We start from the raw sequence: 18,225 nt of genomic DNA, 5'->3' as shown, positions 1-18,225 counted from the left end.
TTGATCATAATAACGACCGTCTATGTTCCTATATATAATGAGCTTTTTTACCTTATGCATTTACTCCAACGAAACTGGATAATGGCCTTCCAAGTTCCAACAAGATCGAATAATGAGCCGGAGCAAGTCTCACTTTTTTTAGAAATAAGGTTAAGGTCCGGTGTTAAATTAATGACGCCCTTATAGACAAGAACAACGGGACACGCCACATAGTACAACAACAAAAATAAAAACAACATGAGGATGCTAAGGAACAACAACACATAACAACAAACAGATAAAATATAGAAGAAAAAAAGCATGACTTCGAAGCATCAAAGCCCTCACCCGTGATCCAAGAACCGAAGCAAAGAGAGAGGCCATATCAAGAGGGAAACTAGCCGTCAAGGTAGGCCATGCCGTCGTCATCACCAGATATGGGATCAAAAGTATGCCTACAGGGGGGTGATTAGACTATTTGACAAGATAAAAACTTAGCTTTTTCCCAATTTTAAGTGTGGGCCACTTTTAGCAATTATGACTAGTCAAGTACACCCTACACATGCATATGTAAGAGTATTGCAGAGAAAAGTAAAACATGCAAGTGTAAACTAGAGGGTAAGGTAGGGAGATCAAAAGCAAAGGTTGATATGACGATTTTTGGCATGGTTCTGATAGGTGAAGCTATCGTACGTTCATGTTAGTGGAGACTTCAACCCATAGAGGGTAACAACTGCAAGAGTCCACGGAGGGCTCCACCCACAAGGGGTCCACGAAGAAGCGGCCTTGTCTTCCACCACGACTTTCGTCCACATAGGACTAGCCTCACTTACGGTAGATCTTCACGAAGTAGGCAACTCCTTGCCCTTACAAACATCTTGGTTCAACTTCACAGCATGAAGTAGGAGGCTTCCAAGTGATACCTAACCAATCTAGGAGGCACCACCCTCCAAAAGGTATTAGATGTGGTAGAACGATGAACTCCTTGCTCTTGTGCTTCAAAATATAGTCTTCTCAACACTCAGTCACTCTCTCCCAGATTTGGCAGGGGTAGGAGAGATTGATCTTGTGGAAAGCAACTTGGGAAGGCTAGAAATCAAGGTTCAAATGGTTGGAATGGGATCTCTTGATCTCAACACATGAGTAGGTGACTCTCTCTCAGAAAAATGGATCTGACAAGTGTAAGTGTGTTCTGAGTGCTTCCTCTGCGAGTGAGAGGTAGGTGGAGGGGTATATATAGGCATCCTTCAAAATCCAACCATTTTAACATTATTGCCCAACTAGGTGACACCGAAAAGAATCTCAGTGGTCCCGAGTTGCACTAAATGTGGCAACTTTTAAATTCTCGGTGAGACCGATATAGGAATCTCGGTGGTACCAATATGATGACCTGGACTGGTTTCCAAACTCGGTGAGACCAATTTCAAACTCGAAAATTACGAAACTTTAAATCATCTCAACAGATTGTTGGTCACCAAATCTGGGTGGCACCGATAGGAATGTTGGTTGTACCGAGATGGTGGGTTTGGCATAGGATCTGTCTAAGTGTACAATCGGTATGCCCGAGTAGTAAATGTTGGTGGCACCGATTTTGCATATGTGGCTTGGGACAGATATATTTTGTGAGAAAGTGGTTGGGTATTTTTTGTGGCTATCTCTAAGCACTTGAGCAACCAATTCATCATAATACCTCAGCCCCTTTTAATAGTATTGGCTTTCCTATGGACTCAAAGTGATTTCTCACAAATATAGAATGTAGAGTCTTCTTGCTTGAAGCCAAAGCATCTTTGAACTTTTCTGAAATGTACTTGAATAAACTCATTAGTCCAATGATGCATATGTTGTGATTAATTATGAAAACCATCTTAGGGAGCAATTGTGCTTTCACGAGAGCATCGGGTACAACAACACCAACTATTTCCACCGGTGAAAGGAGCCTACTCACCCTGTATTGAAGGGCATCACACCCTGAGGCGATGGAAAATGCTCACACTAGGGCCTGGATGGAAACTATCGTCGAGACCTGAAAAGGAGACTCTGGATTGGCAGTGGGACTTGCTTTTATTGTGCCTGGAGCACAACTCCTCGTCGTTCCTAGCTCGTGAGAGCACCACCGTCGAGGGCTTGGAACCATCATCGCGAAGAGAGGGAGCTGTTGGCCAAGCCGAAGGAAACAAGCACCACTCGGTCATGTTGCCCGTCCACCATCACCATCCACACCATGTGGATCGTCACGCCCACAACCCCACCTACGCTTCCAAGATGGTGTCTTTAAGAAGAGCGTGATACCCAAAAGGTGCAAGACTAGCCGAAATTGCTTTTGGAGGTACTGCTTCATGGAGGCCTCCAAATGCAAAATTCAAACTTCATGAAAATTTATATTTTCACATTTCAAAAAATTCTGAAAAAAACATAGATAGATGAAGGTATAATACACAAATGTGTTAAATTTTAGGACTAAATACGTTGAAATGAGGGCTATGCAAAAAAGACAAATCCAAGACTTTGTAACACATGATAGTTACTATTCATCCTTTCAGACCATGAATGTGTCTTTCTTGTACATGTCGCATTTCAAAGTATTTCGACCTGAAATTTTACACACACAAAAACACAGATCACACCCTTGTTTGGTTGTACAATTTTTCAGTTTTTTTAATCAAATTTTTTTAATTTTGATTTTTTCAAAAAATTGGCCTCCATGGAGTCCGAGAGCCAAAACATCATTCTCCAGATACTAACAAACCCTGCTAGGCTAAATATCGCCGAATGATAATTTCTTTATTATGAAAACAGTACATGATAGCCATCATGCTTTATTCGTACCTTATCTGCAATGTCAGATCAATGTGAATCAGCCTCGCTGTACAATGGATGTGTGATATTACACCTGAATTTCTGAAGACATGAGCGTATATATTCACAGTTTGGCGTGCAATTCCTTGAAATTTTAATAGGTGCAGAATACACTTCCTAACGTCTACTAGATTTTAGAGTGCTTTGCCTGGGTGAACTCCTTGCGTAGGACTCTCCTCATGACCTTGTTTGAGGCGGTTCGAGGGAGCGATGACACGACAACGACCGATGAAACCTGCATACAAAGGGGATCAAGAAGGAACAGAGTAGTAAGTCATTTCACTGTAGGCAAAGTAAGACATGATATTTTATAAAAAAAATCCTAAAAAAACAAGTTATCAGTGAGCAGTTCAGCGAAACAATCGAAGCACCTTGAAAAGAGGATTCAATTTCTTCAGAGCAGAGTTGAACATTAGTTTCAGTTGATTCAAATCTTCTGCTTGCGGACTTTGATCTTTGAATACGACGGCTATGGTCAACTGTTCGGGGCCGCCCCCTACAGGTGGGACCCCAATAGCTGCCGTTTCAAGAATGGCATCATTAACCCTGTTGCAGATCCTCTCAATCTCGATGGAACTGACCTGAAACCGATGATACAAAATCAATGGATGAACCTTCTAAAGCTGAGATTTGGCAGACGAGTTGCATGTTACAACATTTATACCTTAATGCCACCAAGGTTCATCGTATCATCCGCGCGTCCATGAGCCCTATAATATCCTTCTGTGGTACGTTCAAATTCATCGCCATGCCTCCGGAGGACCTGCGTATGCACAGTCATGCGGTTAGTGCCTCAACCTTTTGAGGATCATATCATAGCAAGGAGCCAAGGACAGATATACCTTCCCATTCCATTCTGGCATTCCACTGAAGTACACCTCATGATGATCAGCATTGAGCAGTGTCGTTGATGACCCAAATAATGTTGGATCGAGCGCAAGTTCTCCAATACCAGCAGAATCCTGTGGCTGTAAAGTTTGAAGAAACACACTGACATTAGGCCGAAACAAGTTAATAATGGACTGCTAGGGTCCAAAGCAAACAAGCATCTAAAATGGGTTTGTAAACGAATGTGCAAGTGGTAAATGGAAAATAGCATTTGATGGCAATATGAAACTGGTAGTATATGAGTTGTGATGTTGCATCTACTTTAGAATGTAGATTCACTCATTTTACTTCGTATGTAGTCCGTAGTAGAATATCTAAAAAGACTTATATTTAGGAACAAAGGGAGTATATGACTTGTATGCTAATGCCATGTAAGTTGGTAAGGTAAATGTAATCATAGAGTTCAGAATTGAACCAAGATGCATCAATATATTCCATGCTGACACTTACTAAGGGATTCCCAATGCTGTCAAGAATAAACAGGTTGCAACCCATGGCAGGTGTACTGAATGCTGACAATGCTTGAGGTTGCAGCAGGGATCCAGTAATAAATCCACCACCAATTTCTGTGCCACCACAATACTCGATTACTGGTTTGTAGCAAGCTCTTCCCATCAGCCACAAATAATCATCCACACTTGATGCCTCCCCAGTTGAGCTAAAGCATCTGTATAGATGAACAGTGTCGTTGACAAACTAGATGGCATCGGCATACTATTTTCCCTATGCAAGGTACATCAGAAAAAAAAGTCATAGAGGGTCGACTGATCCAGAAATTACCTGATGGTTGACCAATCAAATCCTGCAGTACAATCTGTACTTTTCCATGTGCGAACAATGCTGGGTACCACTCCAAGCATTGTCACCTTAGCATCCTGCAAGTAAATAAAATAACCTGTAAGGAATTGGAAGTAAATGATTTTAATTAACAACAGAAATAGTGCAGATCAATATGGCCAGTGCAACAGAAAATAACAGGAAGCATCCAATAAAATTCATTTTCCTTGAAGGACTGAATTTTTCTAACAAGGCTGAGTGCATAATTAATGTCAAACAGCTGAGATTTATTGTGTGTGCCACTTTTTTTCAGATGATACTGAGTATCCAAATGAACATAACTGGGATAATAAAATACACATATTGCTTTTCGACACTCTTTTACTTAAGAGAATTATCTGCTACTCCCTCCGTTCGGAAATAGGTGACATGGTTTTAGTTCAAATTTGAACTTTGAACTAAAACCATGTCACCTATTTTCCACCAGAGCGAGTATGAAACCATCTTTACCTGTACAAATTTTGCAAAACCTGAACTATTCGGGGAGCCATTATACAGCGCCATGGATGCTCCATTCAATAGTGAGGCATAGACAAGCCAGGGACCCATCATCCAACCAAGGTTTGTAGGCCACGCAACAACATCACCTTTACGAATATCCATGTGACACCATCCATCAGCAGCTGCCTTAAGAGGGGTCAAATGTGTCCATGGAATCGCCTTTGGCTCTCCTGAACATGAGGGACTGTCAGAAGGTTTGAACGGAAAACTGGATCAACTCATAATCCACTAATAGTTAGTGAGGATATACCGCTGCATATTAATGTAAATAATATACAAGCATGTAGTTGTACATAGATGATTTATACTAGGACTGACAAAAAAATCACTACATATCAAAATGAGAGGTCACCTGTGGTCCCCGATGAAAATAGGATATTACTGAACTGGTAGGCAGGCTGCTCTACTGTGGTATAAATATTAGCCCTGCAATTTTGGCCGTATTAGTGCAATCTACTTATGGAGGGGAAGGGTCATTCTGGACAATGAACGTATGCAGTTAGCACAATAAAAACATAATCAGAAAGTAACATACTTAGTATGATCAGCCCTTCCCAGAAAATCTTCCCAGGAAAGGTCATCAGTACGCAGTCCTTTTACAGATGTGGATGTTCCCCTTGCAGGGATCACGATAGCCATAGGGGCTTTGGCCTCCACAATTCTACTGTAGAACAGAAACAAATGTATGAGAAATAAATTCTGATTATGAATCACGCCCAATGCCTTTGCACTTGAATAACGCACCTATACAATGGCAGTTCCTTGTCATCTCGAAGGATGCAATCCTAGCAAGCAAAAGATTATCAAAATTTCCAGAACATTACCTTTATATGGAAGCACAAATTCATTTCAGAAATTAAGCATAATATTAGACAATTGCACAGCATGTACATGCATCAAGATAATATGGTGGAAACAGGATTCAGTAAAAATACCTGGGTGAAAATAGCTTTAGCCTCTGATATCTTTAGCCTCATTGATATTGCAGGTGCAGCAAAGCTGTCAGCAATCGAGACAACAATGTATCCCGCTAACACGATCGCGAGGTAGATAACAACAGCATTCACATTCATAGGCATGTCAATTGCAATAGCAGATCCCTTTACCAGATTAAGTGCATCGAGCGCATTTGCCACAAGGCTGAAGTGAGAAGAAGCACTTGTGGAGTTAAGACTTCAATGAAGCAAACGTAGTTGTTATATGATCACAACTCGTCATCATTAGAACAGTATATTATTACCTGACTTTTTTCCTCAATTCCTCCACAGTCACAAAGTTGAGGGGCTCGGAATCCTTGCCCTCGTCCCTCCACACAATGGCAACGTCGCTGGAAGTCCTTCCTGGTTTAGCAGTCAAGCAATTGGCAGCAGCATTCAGCACAGCCCCTGGCAACCATTCGCCACCGGGGTCCACATCACTGTCACGCAAGATGCAAGATGGCTCCACGCTGAATGTGATGCCCATCTCCTCGAAGACCATCTTCCAATATGCCTGTTCTTGAAAGACAGAAACCAAACTGAAGCTGTAAGTCCACTTGTGGAAGCTTAGCAGGCAATAGTAATAATATCATGGAGGAGAAGTAAAATCTCTGGTCACCTCTGGATTCTCGTTGGAGAACTTGTGGAAGTCCCGGAAGCTGGTGACCGGATCCTTGTACGCTTGGCCGATGATCTCACTCCCGCGCGCCTCCAGGACGCGGCCAACATTGGTCAGGGCGGCCTCGTCGCTGCAAATTCGCAGAGACCCCAGCAAGTTAGAGCAAGCATGCAAGCGAGCGAGCGAGCCTCGGCACGGTATTCGATCGGGGAGGGGCAGGAGCGCTCACGGGTCGGGCGTCCAGGCGGGCGGCGTGGCGGACGGGGACCCGGCGTAGCAGCCGTAGTAGAGCATCCGGTGGACGGCGAAGGGCACACCCGGGCGAAGCACGCCCCGCGAGAGCTCCCCCCACACCGCGGCGGGCCCGCGGGCGCTGGCGGCGTCCACAGCGCCGCGGACCGCCGAGTGGAGTGCGGCGGGCTCCGTCGCCCCCGCCGCGGCGAGGTCGTCGGCGGTGATCGCAGCCAGGGGCTTGTTCGCTGTCGCGGCCATGCCTTGCGCGCGCTCGAGCTGCTGCTACTGATGTTGCCTGTTGGTGCTTCCCGCTAGATGCGGGGAGAGGAGGGAACTCGTGGGCGGGGCGGGTGTACCGAACGGGCGAGCGACCTACCGACGGCGACGGACGGGGCGAGGGGAGATGAGATGGGATGGGATGACACGGAGCCGTGTGCTAGCTTGTCGGGTTTATCTGCTGTGATGATCCTTTTGTTTTCGTGTTTCCTATAGAAAAAGCAGCGCGAGTGCACCATGATGGAGGAGTTTGGTCTGATCTGGACATGTGTTCCGCCTTTCGGTTTCAGAACTTTTGTCTTCAAAAGTTCATATACACGCATATGCTCCCTCCGTTCCTAAATACGTACGTCTTTATAAAAAGGTTTCATTAATAGACTACATACGGATGTATATAAACATACTTTAGAGTATAGATTCACTTATTTTGCTCCGTACGTAAACTTTTAGTAAATATCTTAAAAGACATATATTTAGGAACGAATGGAGTACTTATCATATAAATACACATATACATACACACTATCCCTGTGAACATCTTCAAGAGACCGAGTCGGCATATCATCTTGAGGTTTATGAAGTCACCCTATGCGTCTCGTCGTCGACGGAAACGTCTTCTCTCACTAAAAGCGTATCGTTAAAAATCCTGAAATAAATTCAGAAATAATACGAGATCGGGACTTGAACCCTGATGGATCGAGGATACCACTGTCCCTTCTCAACCAGTTCCGTTCTTGTGCAAAGTTCAAAAAAAAGTTTAGTTCTTGTGCGCGGGCTCTTCGATACCTTCTACTCTCGCAAATTTTTAAATCTCGGTATTTATAACTTTTTAGCATGAAGCAGGGCGGCAATTTAACTCTCGATGTTGGCAACGGCGGACACACCTAGACTTGAGATGGAGCTAGGTGGCGACGGCCACGGGGCTTCGATTCCATGAGTACTTGTTGATGAGGGATATTTCCTCCCACATCCCCGACCCCGACAAATGATACGATCCGCACTTCATTTCCCACTGTTTCAATTTCTCCACCACTGTTGTTAGAGTTGGATAGTATCACTGTTCGGGACAATAGCAAGCATGTGAATTGTCCCGGGTTTGCTGCAGATTATCTCGCGAGTTATCATGTTGAGTGTGAGGCATATTTTCGGGTGTGTGGCATCGACCCGCATGTTTGGGGATACTGTTATGGTGTATTTCATGAGAGTTGTTGCATTGTGGTTGGAGTGGTCCAAGGTTCATATTCGTTTCACTAGTTGGGAGAATTTTTGCGTGTCGATCCTAGAGAAGTTTTGATGTTCTGAATATTGGCATCTGCTAAGGAAATTTTCCAAACTAAAACAAATGAGGCTTGAGTATGCCGAGCAGTTTAATGTCGTCGTACATAGTTTTCCTAGCTCACCATAGCTCATGGGATCATTTGTTCTTTACTACGTAATTTTTAGAAGGTTTAGCACATGATATCAAAGTAGCAGTTGTGTTATATCGTCCACAATATATGGACACTGTTGTTGCTTTAGCTGAATTACAAGAAGAAGTGGTCGAGATGGTGCGCAAGAACACAAGGCCACCGCCTTTTATCGGGGGTTTTCTTCTCCAAGGCATGGTGGCCGTGTGTGATACTTGTGATATTTGTTGGGTTTTCCGTGAAGAGGAACGGGTTATCGCAGAATAATATGGGTAAGTATTTCCCTCGGTCATGAAACCAAGGTTTATCGAACCAATAGGAATATCAACCACAACCGTCTTCAACGGCTGCACACAAAAGAACAAACAACTTGCACTCAACGCGGGCAAGACGATTGTCAATCCTCTTGTCTTGTTATTTGCAAGCAAGTGAGACGTGCGGCACAAGTGGCGACGCGGGCGACTCTGGCGACACGAGATGTCGGGTCTCCTTTGTCGCCGATCTCGGGGCGCGACGACTGATGTTTAACGACGGCGTGCTCCTGCTCTGCCGCGACGCGCTCCGGCTGGTCCTGTTGGATGCGCAAGAGGTTACGATTGACAGTCGCTGCCTCCGGGCTGTAGAAACCATTGACATTAGGGATGTGGTTGTGTTTCCTTGTCACTTCGCGAGAATACGTGATCGGTTGCCGGCGGCGAACTTTGCTCCGGTGAGGAGGCTGTCCGAGCTTACGGGACGGGGGCGCATGAGGGACGCGCAGGGGGTCGGGAGGGCATACCATGGTGGACCGAGGCGGGACCCACCACCATGAATCGGGTGGCAATGGCGGATGCGTGACACGTGGGGGGACATCCGATCCTCCATCCCCGCAGTCGTGATGGTATAAACTCCCCCTCCCTCGGTGCTTGACCTAGAGGAGTCATTCTCCCACATTTGGGCGGCGGAAAAAAACCCTAGATCCAAAATTCGTGAATCCTTTGGCTCGTGGAAGGGGAAGGTGGGTGGTGACCATAGATCCTTCGCGGCGGTGACAGCTTCCCCTTCCACGATGGGGGACGGGGAGCGCGGCTTCCGGGGGGACCGGTGGGAGGAACCTGGCCGTGGTGCTCGCGGTCTTGGTCGCCTGCCTGGACGAGGCAACGGCCACGGAGGAGACCGGAGCAAATACTCTTGGAAGAGAGACGATGACAACCGCAACTGAAAGTGCGTTATATCGACTAGAGGGGGGTGAATAGGCGATTTTTAGAATTTCATCGTTGAGGAAATTCCTTGTGAGGGAAGTCCTCAATGATGAATCAGGTGCAGCGGAAATAGCGCAGGATCAGGAGTGCAAAAACGACTACAACAGAATCCACGATGAAGATTACGAGATTCGGTTTGCACGGTACGCAGGTGAAGATTAACTCGAGTGAAGAATTTGAGGTTGAGGAAATTCAGAGAAAGTCTTCAGACAAATTCTTCAAACAACACAGATGAAAGTCTTCAACATACAATTTTGAGGAAATGAAAGAGTTGAAGAAATAGAACCCGCAGCTTGATGAAGACAGTTGTTGATGACCCAGTTCCAACTATTGTGATAGTTGTACGTCTGATTCGGAGTGGCTTAGTATTGAAACCAAAGGACACACAGTCCCGGGACACGCAGTCCCTACCGTATTCTCCTTGAGCTAAGGACACACAGTCCTCGCCCAACACTCGTGGTAAGTCTTCAGGGCAGACTTCCAAACCCTCACAAACTTGGTCACCTAGCGATCCACAATTGACTGTTGGATGCTCTAGACCATGACGCCTAACCGTCTAGAGGATGCACAATCCTCAAAGGAAAAAGGCTTCAGTTCCACACAGAAACAAATTCTTCAATGATGCTCAATCACTTGGTTTTTGGTTTGGGGTTTGGTGTTTGGGGTATTTCCTCACTGGATGATTTTCTCTCGAGGACTCTGAGGAATTTGTGTTTCTCTAAACGACAAGTGTCAGTTTTTCTTGGAGCAGCCAACCAGCTAATGGTTGTGGGGGGTGGCTATTTATAGCCTGGGAGCATCCCAACATGATTTGACATAAATGCCCTTAAATATTATAACCATTGGGTGGATAAGATCAGTGAGGTGGCGCGTAGCGCGACAACGGTCGGAACTTTCAACTGTGAAAGTCCTCATGTCTCTCATATTCCTCACTTTGAGGCTTTGGTAGATTTAGGCTTGGGTTGAGCATCATGAGGAAATTCATTCCCTAGTTTTACCTCGACCCCCTTTAACAGTACGGTGTTCCTATGACTCAAGAGTAAAGAAAATGAAACAGAAGGAGTAAATCTTCACGCTTCAAAGTCTTCGTACTATTTTCTTCAGGACACACCGAATTCCTCATCTTCAATATCTTCATGAGGAATATCGATTTCTTCGCAATTTCTTCGCGATCAAAGTCTTCAAGGAAGGACCGAAGTCTTCACCCAAAGACATTCATTTTTAGGGGTCGATATTCATTGGATAATTCAAACTCCTCAGCGACTTATAGAGCATGTGTGCACTCACAAACATATTAGTCCCTTAACCTATAACTCTTCAAACCACCAAAATCACTAAGGCGCACTAGACGCACTTACAATCTCCCCCTTTTTGGTGGTTGATGAAAATTAGGTTAAGTTCTCAACGGGGATGATAATATGGAATGTAAGTATTGAGTTTGAGGAATTTGAAATCAAGATACAGAGAAATTCCCACTGAAGATGTGCATATTTTGAGGAATTTGCTTTGAGCAACAAATGCACATTGATGATTTGTATCATGGAGATCTCCCCTGTATCTTGCAATTCATGCATGCATTTGACATATAATATGAGGAATTAGATTTGCATGATGACAAATGGTGTGTGACGAATTTCAGCATGCCTGCATTAATAAACTGTGAGGAATAAGCATGCGAAGGAAAATGTCCAAAAGAGTTAGAATACCATCGGGATTAAGTTACAACTCATTACATCAAAAACTTCAAAAGAGCCAAGAGTTTGTAACTTAATAAAGTTTATAAGCCCCATAAAGTATCCCGCTTGAAGACTATCGCTCAGATTTCTCCCCCTTTATCCTCAAGTGATGAAAAGGGACAAAACTGAGGAGTAACGCCCTTGAAGAAATTCACTTCTTTGATGATGTAGAGGCGTGAGCATCCTTGGAGACACGCTTCTTTCTTGGACCAGTTGCAGTGTCTTCTTGTTCTTCATCTAACTCAGTAGTGCGGAATGAAGAAAATCAACTGTCCTCTGATGTCAGTTGTGCTTCCCCGGCAACGGCGACAGGAATAGTCGTGTCGACGGCACCAGGAATCCTTCTGCTACGGCTATGGAGACTTGCGTTGGTGTTCCCTCGAAGCGGAAAGGGTGATGTAGCGTTGCTACTCTCAATCAAAGAAGATAGTGGCATGTCATTAGGATCTACAGTAGCGTTTCTACTAGCAACCAAATTCATCAACTCGTCCATCTTAGCACTAAGCGAGTTAATCTCTTCTATAGCGTGCACCTTTTTGCTAGCAGGCGACCTTTCAGTATGCCACTGAGAGTAGTTGGTCATGATATTGTCTAGGAGTTTTGCAGCGTCTCCTAACGTGATTTCCATGAACGTTCCACCTGAGGCGGAGTCCAAGATATTGCGAGAAGCGAAATTCAAGCCAGCATAAAAGATTTGTATAATCATCCACAAACTCAAGCCATGAGCGGGACAATTTCTAATCATAAGATTCATGCTCTCCCAAGATTGTGCAACGTGTTCATGATCAAGTTGCTTGAAATTCATGATATCGTTACGTAAGGAGATGATCTTAGCCGACGGAAAATACTTGGATATGTAAGCATCTTTGCACTTATCCCAAGAATCGATACTATTTTTAGGCAAAGAAGAAAACCAAGTTTTTGCGCGATCTTGCAACGAGAAAGGAAAAAGTTTCAACTTAATCACGTCATTATCCACATCTCTTTTCTTTTGCATATCACAAAGCTCAATGAAGGTATTGAGATGGGATGCGGCATCTTCACTAGGAAGGCCAGAGAATTGCTCTTTCATAACAAGATTCAGCAAAGCTGCGTTGATTGCATACGATTCCGCACTAGTGGCGGGAGCAATCGGAGTACTAATAAAATCATTATTATTAGTGCTCGAGAAGTCGCAAAGTTTGGTGTTTTGAGCCATGATGACTTCAACAAACAAACAAGCACACAAGCAAGCAAGAAAACCAGCAAACGGAAACGACAAAGGCAAAAGAAAACGGCGAAGGAGAAAGGCAAATGAAAACGGCAAATGTGAAGTGGGGGAGAGGAAAACGAGAGGCAACTGGCAACAAAAGTAAATGCAAGAGATGAGTTTGTGAGACCTACTTGGATAGATCTTGATCTCTCCTCCCCGGCAACGGCGCCAGAAATACTTCTGATGTCAGCTGTGCTTCCCCGGCAACGGCGACAAGAATAGTCATGTCGACGGCACCAGGAATCCTTCTGCTACGGCTATGGAGCCTTGCGTTGGTGTTCCCTCGAAGCGGAAAGGGTGATGTAGCACAGCGGTGGTAAGTATTTCCCTCAGTTTGAGAACCAAGGTATCAATCCAGTGGACGAGTATCACAAGATCCTGCACAAACAAAAAAGCTTGCTCCCAATGCTATGAAGGGGTTGTCAATCCCTTATAGATTGTTCGCCAAGTGAGAACTGAAAGCAACAAAGTAACAAAGCAAAGTAAAAGCGAAGGTGTAAACGATAGATGTGAATAGACCAGGGGGCCGTAGTGTTTACTAGTGGCTTCTCTCATGAAAGCAAGTAGACGGTGGGTGAACAAATTACTGTCGAGCAATCGATAGAACCGCGCAAAGTCGTGACGATATCTATGGCAATGATTATATCTATAGGCATCACGTCCAAAACAAGTAGACCGATACTTTCTGCATCTACTACTATTACTCCACACGTCGACCGCTATCCAGCATGCATCTAGTGTATTAAGTCCAATAGAACAGAGTAACGCCTTAAGCAAGATGACATGATGTAGATGGACAATCTCATATCAACGACAGAGCCCATCTTGTTACCCTTGATGGCAACTACTTAATGTGTGCCTTGCTGCCCCTACTGTCACTGGGAAAGGTCACCACATGGTAGAACCCAAAACCAAGCACTTCTCCCATTGCAAGAATCATAGATCTAGTTGGCCAAACAAAACCCAAGACTCGGAGAGACTTACAAGGATATCAAATCATGCATATAAGAAATCAGCAAAGACTCAAATATATATCATAGATAATCTGATCACAAATCCACAATTCATCGGATCTCGACAAACACACCGCCAAAGAAGATTACATCGGATAGATCTCCATGAAGATCATGGAGAACTTTGTATTGAAGATCCAAGAGAGAGAAGAAGCCATCTAGCTACTAACTACGAACCCGTAGGTCTGAAGTGAACTACTCACGAGTCATTGGAGGGGCGATGATGATGATGATGATGAAGAAGCCCTCCAACTCCAAAGTCCCCTCCGGCAGGGCGCCGGGAAGGGTCTCCAGATGAGATCTCGTGGAAACGGAAGCTTGAGGCGACGGAAAAGTATTTTCTAGGCTCCCCTAATTTTTTGCTGTATTTTAGGGAATATATAGGCCAAAGATCTAGGTCAGGGGGCGGCGAGGGAGGCCACAAGACCTGCCACCGCCGCCTCCCCTGGTGGCAGAGTGGGGGCTTGTGGGCTCCCAGGAGCCCTCCTGGCTTGGCCCATAGCCCCCCTGATCTTCTTCCGTTCGGGAAAAAATCATTTCGGGGATTTTATTCCGTTTGGACTCCGTTCCAAAATTAGATCTAAAAAGAGCAAAAACATAGAAAAAACAGGAACTGACACTTGGCACTGGATTAATAAGTTAGTCCCAAAAAAGATATAAAAGGTACATAAAACACCCAAAGATGACAAGATAACATCGTGAAACCATCAAAAATTATAGATACGTTTGAGACGTATCATCCTCCAAGTCTGAAACAGGAATTGGTTTGAATTTCTTCTTTGGAGGCCATGACCAGTCAAAGTCTTGAGTAAATTCCAATTCCTCAAGTTCCGCGGGAGTCTTCAGATGAGCCAAGGTGGCCCAAGTGCGATCAAATACCTCATGAAGATAATAGTGATTTTTCTTCGGTGCATTTTGAGTCTCATTGAGGGTTTTCACAATGGCACCAAACTGGCATTTCACCCATTTGTGATTGCGATCAACTTTTTGGTGAAGACTGAGAAGAAGCCATGTGTTAGTCATCACTCTTGAGGCAGTTGGGCTCTGAGGATCTTGAGTGGCAGTGTCATCATCAGAAGAATATGAAACAGCCTTGCGAAATTGGCCATCAAGGGGCCGATTTCCTTCATCTATCTCAGATTTGCCTTTGCCTTCAATCGGTTCAAAAGATGACTTGATGACTTTGATAGGCGGCAGATATCCGAGGTGATTCTGAAAGTCAGCTTGATAGTTGATGCCTGATCTGGTTCTGATGAATCACATGATCCAAGGCGCATAAATCTTCAACTCATATGGTGACATAGCATTGTCAACCAAAGTCCTCAAGATGAAATCATGAAGATTCATAGGGATGCCATGAATGACACTGAACAGGATATTCTTCATGATGCTACGACATCTTCTTCCTTATCATGCCCTTTGATAGGTGCTATGGCATACGACAGGATTCTGTACACAGTTCTAGGCTCATACTTCAAGTCTTGTACCAGATATCAAGTCCTTGGTGGTTGGCCCTTGGCCAAAGGCTTCATGAGGACTTCCATGAGCTTGTTCGGCAGTTCTCGTTCATCATACATCTTAACTGTGTCCTCTGAGGGAATTGATATTGGAAGAGCTCGAAGCAATTCAGTGGTTGGAACTTTGTAATGCATGTGCTGAGTCATCCAATCCAATACCCAGGTGGTGACATCTTTTGGGTCGCCTCAGATATGAAGTGTGTCATAGAATTGAAGAATTATGTCTGTGTTCCAATCACCGATATCTGTGCACAAAGGCAGTAATCCAGCTTCGTGAAGAACATTGAGAACAGGGGCAAAGCAAGGTATTTCCTCCATGTCAAAGTGAGGAATGTGAGTATGATGAAATATCTTCTTCTTCCACACATCACAAAAGCATAATAGTTCAGTTGAGTCCTGGACCAGAACTTCCTATGTCTGATGCGAAGCTTGTCATATGGATTTTTTCTGGTGAAGAACATACGTTCTTCATAGAAAGCTTCTTTGTGAAACTTTGGCCTTTTGGAGAAAGGCTGATTTGGCTTCGGTTGAAGATTGTGTTGTTGTTCTTGAGGAGTAGCTGCCGCAATTCTTGTTTCAGTATTCACCACGACAATTGCAGTTTCAGTATTAGGAGCAGGAGCATTTTGTGCACTTGGAGCATTTTCTTCATCTTGAGGAATTTTCTTATCTGAGGAGGCAGTTGCAGTATTTGTTGCTTCGTTTCTTCAGCTGATGCAGCTGATTCTTGTGCAGATTCCTCATGAATGGTCTTTTCATCAGAACCGGTAAGAACCTCAGTGGCAGCTGGAGTATGAGGATCCTTATATGTTTGTGGTGAGTGAGGATGTGTCTGTTCCGAGAACTCATCATGGATCACAGGAGCGTTGCATCCAGTTTTTTCATCACACTCCTTTTCTTCAGTGGTCATCGGAGGTGTGGTGATTTGAGGAATATCATCAATTTGTATTTCCACATCCATTACTTCATCCTCTTCTGGGTCATTCATTTCTTCATCTTCTTCGGGAATGACATAGTCCTCACCGAAGGGAACAATCATGTACGATCGTGCTACATTGAGAGGAGTAGCATCCACCGGGGTTGTTGAAGATTCTAACGGCATAATCTTCAGACATTGGGCTTATGAAGATTCTGAAGCCATTGAAGCTTTTCTCTTTTTAGCTTCTTTCTTAGCCGCTTTGGTTTTCTTCACGTCTGATGCAGATGGAGTCACTTTCTTCACCTTTGAGGATTTTGGTGAAGGAGCAATTTCATCAGGCACTGGTTCATCAGTGTTAGGCGTGGCAGTTTCTTCACCTGGAATATTCTGGGGAATTTCTTCAGCAGCCGGTTCTTCAGTTTCATCTTCCTCAGGCAGCTGAACAGTATAGCTTGGTTGAGGTTGTGTTTGCTACTTTAAAGTGACAACTCTGCTGTTGTATTCATCAAGTACAGTAGTTGCAGCCTTGATGAATTTCACTTTGACTCCTTGATGATCAGAGTGAAGACTTGTATACTTGTCCGTGAGGGTTTTGAGTTCAGCCTGAGTTCATACAAGTACTTCAGGTGACAAGTTGAGGAGATTCTGTTTGAGGAATTTCTCCTTTTTGACTTTGGCAGCCCTCGCTTGCTTGGCTTGCTCCTCTTTCGAGTTAGCTTCATTGATGAAAGTAGCCACCATGTGGTCAACACCAGGGGGAAGCTTCAAATCATCAATCGGTGTGTTTGGATCTTCATACCAGAGGTCGATGAAATCTAGCAATACCTTCGGATCCATAGCAAGAGGAATGGAACTGTCAGAAGCTTGTGCAACACGTTCCTGTTTGTTTCTGATGATGGCTTGGAGTGTTTCATCATCAAATTCTTCACTTCCTTCTGATGCAGAAGGAACGTTGATGATTTTGCTTGGACTTGGCCTGGTACCTGTACCAGCAGTCATCTTAGTCTTCAACAGAATAGGTGAATCTTTGAAGCAGAGCCAGTAGCGGATGGCACTGAGGAACTTGATTGTTCAGGTTGAAACTTACTTAGATGCTCCTGTTGTGGGGGTGAAGACTGTGGTGCTGTTGAGAATTTTGCAGTCGTTGCGACTTTCTGAGGCAATTGCTCTCTGTGCGCTATAGTTGAAGCTTTGGGTTTCTTCAGCAGAGTCTTCTTTTGAGGAATTGCTGTAGCAGAGGCTTCAGCAGTTGAAGAAGTGGCAGCAGTGGCTGCAGCAGCAGAATCCTCATTGAATTTCTTCACAGCTGCTTCTGCCTTTTTCTGCAACTTAGACAACTGTTTGTCTTTCTCATCAGGATAATCCTCAATAGTGGCTACACTTGAGGGATGAGCTGCTTGTTGATCACCCTGTGGTGGCCTTTTGCAGGGTGGCTTGGGGGCGAACTTCTTTGCGTATTTCGGAGTCACATATCTGTACTCCTTCCACTCTTTAGCCCACATGCACTCAATCTTTTGAAGCCTTATTTCGTGCTTTGCCATGGTCTCCTTACCATGTATTTCCTCATCGGGTGTACAATAATCAGCATGTATTTCTTCTGGTATCTCAAAAGCAGTATTTTGCTCCAGTTTCTTGCCACCTTTCTGTTTCCGATCTTCTTCCATTTTCTTGAGCCGAGGTTTTTGCTGAGGAGTTTTAATTCTTGATGATTCTGAAAACACAGGTAAGATTTCTTCGAGAAATGTTGCAAATGAGTTAAGTTGATGAGAACCTAGAGCTTCATCAGCTGACATTTTGTACGTGTGAACAAAGTATAGGTGCGAAGAATTTGAGGAGGTCATATGCGTTCTCAGATTTGAGGAAATTGAAAAAAAAGTTGAGGAATTTGACCAGTGAGATGAGGAATTTGACAAAGCATTTTGATCTTGGGTTTCAGAGTTGTGCAGAATCAAAAATTTACACAATTGAGGAATC

At 44.2% G+C, this 18,225-nt stretch overlaps 1 protein-coding gene across 1 annotated transcript; it reads right to left on the bottom strand.

Annotated features, from left to right (window-relative positions):
* Window positions 1-2,739: 2,739 nt before the first annotated feature.
* Window positions 2,740-7,356, bottom strand: LOC123395853 (probable acyl-activating enzyme 17, peroxisomal). The gene is made up of 14 exons (XM_045090886.1): window positions 6,887-7,356; window positions 6,658-6,787; window positions 6,302-6,552; window positions 5,997-6,201; window positions 5,806-5,846; window positions 5,597-5,725; window positions 5,414-5,487; window positions 5,011-5,231; window positions 4,504-4,598; window positions 4,174-4,390; window positions 3,678-3,803; window positions 3,500-3,598; window positions 3,207-3,416; window positions 2,740-3,070 (listed from the first exon to the last, which is right to left on the bottom strand). The coding sequence occupies exons 1-14, from the start codon at window positions 7,147-7,149 to the stop codon at window positions 2,963-2,965; spliced, it is 2,169 nt and encodes a 722-aa protein (XP_044946821.1). The 5' UTR covers window positions 7,150-7,356; the 3' UTR covers window positions 2,740-2,962.
* Window positions 7,357-18,225: the final 10,869 nt, after the last annotated feature.

This window comes from Hordeum vulgare, chromosome 5H, assembly GCF_904849725.1.
Source record: "Hordeum vulgare subsp. vulgare chromosome 5H, MorexV3_pseudomolecules_assembly, whole genome shotgun sequence".
NCBI classification, from domain to species: Eukaryota; Viridiplantae; Streptophyta; class Magnoliopsida; order Poales; family Poaceae; genus Hordeum; species Hordeum vulgare.
This window is presented reverse-complemented; position numbering and strand designations above follow the sequence as displayed.

What these genes read in the sequence shown, in the direction of transcription:
- LOC123395853 (XM_045090886.1), bottom strand. Translation starts at nt 7,149, where the DNA reads ATGGCCGCGACAGCGAACAAGCCCCTGGCTGCGATCACCGCCGACGAC. An exon ending in GGAAGGGCTGATCATACTAA is followed by an intron (nt 5,488 to 5,596) that starts GTATGTTACTTT and finishes CCAAAATTGCAG; the next exon opens with GGCTAATATTTATACCACAG. An exon ending in TGCCAGAATGGAATGGGAAG is followed by an intron (nt 3,599 to 3,677) that starts GTATATCTGTCC and finishes GTGCATACGCAG; the next exon opens with GTCCTCCGGAGGCATGGCGA.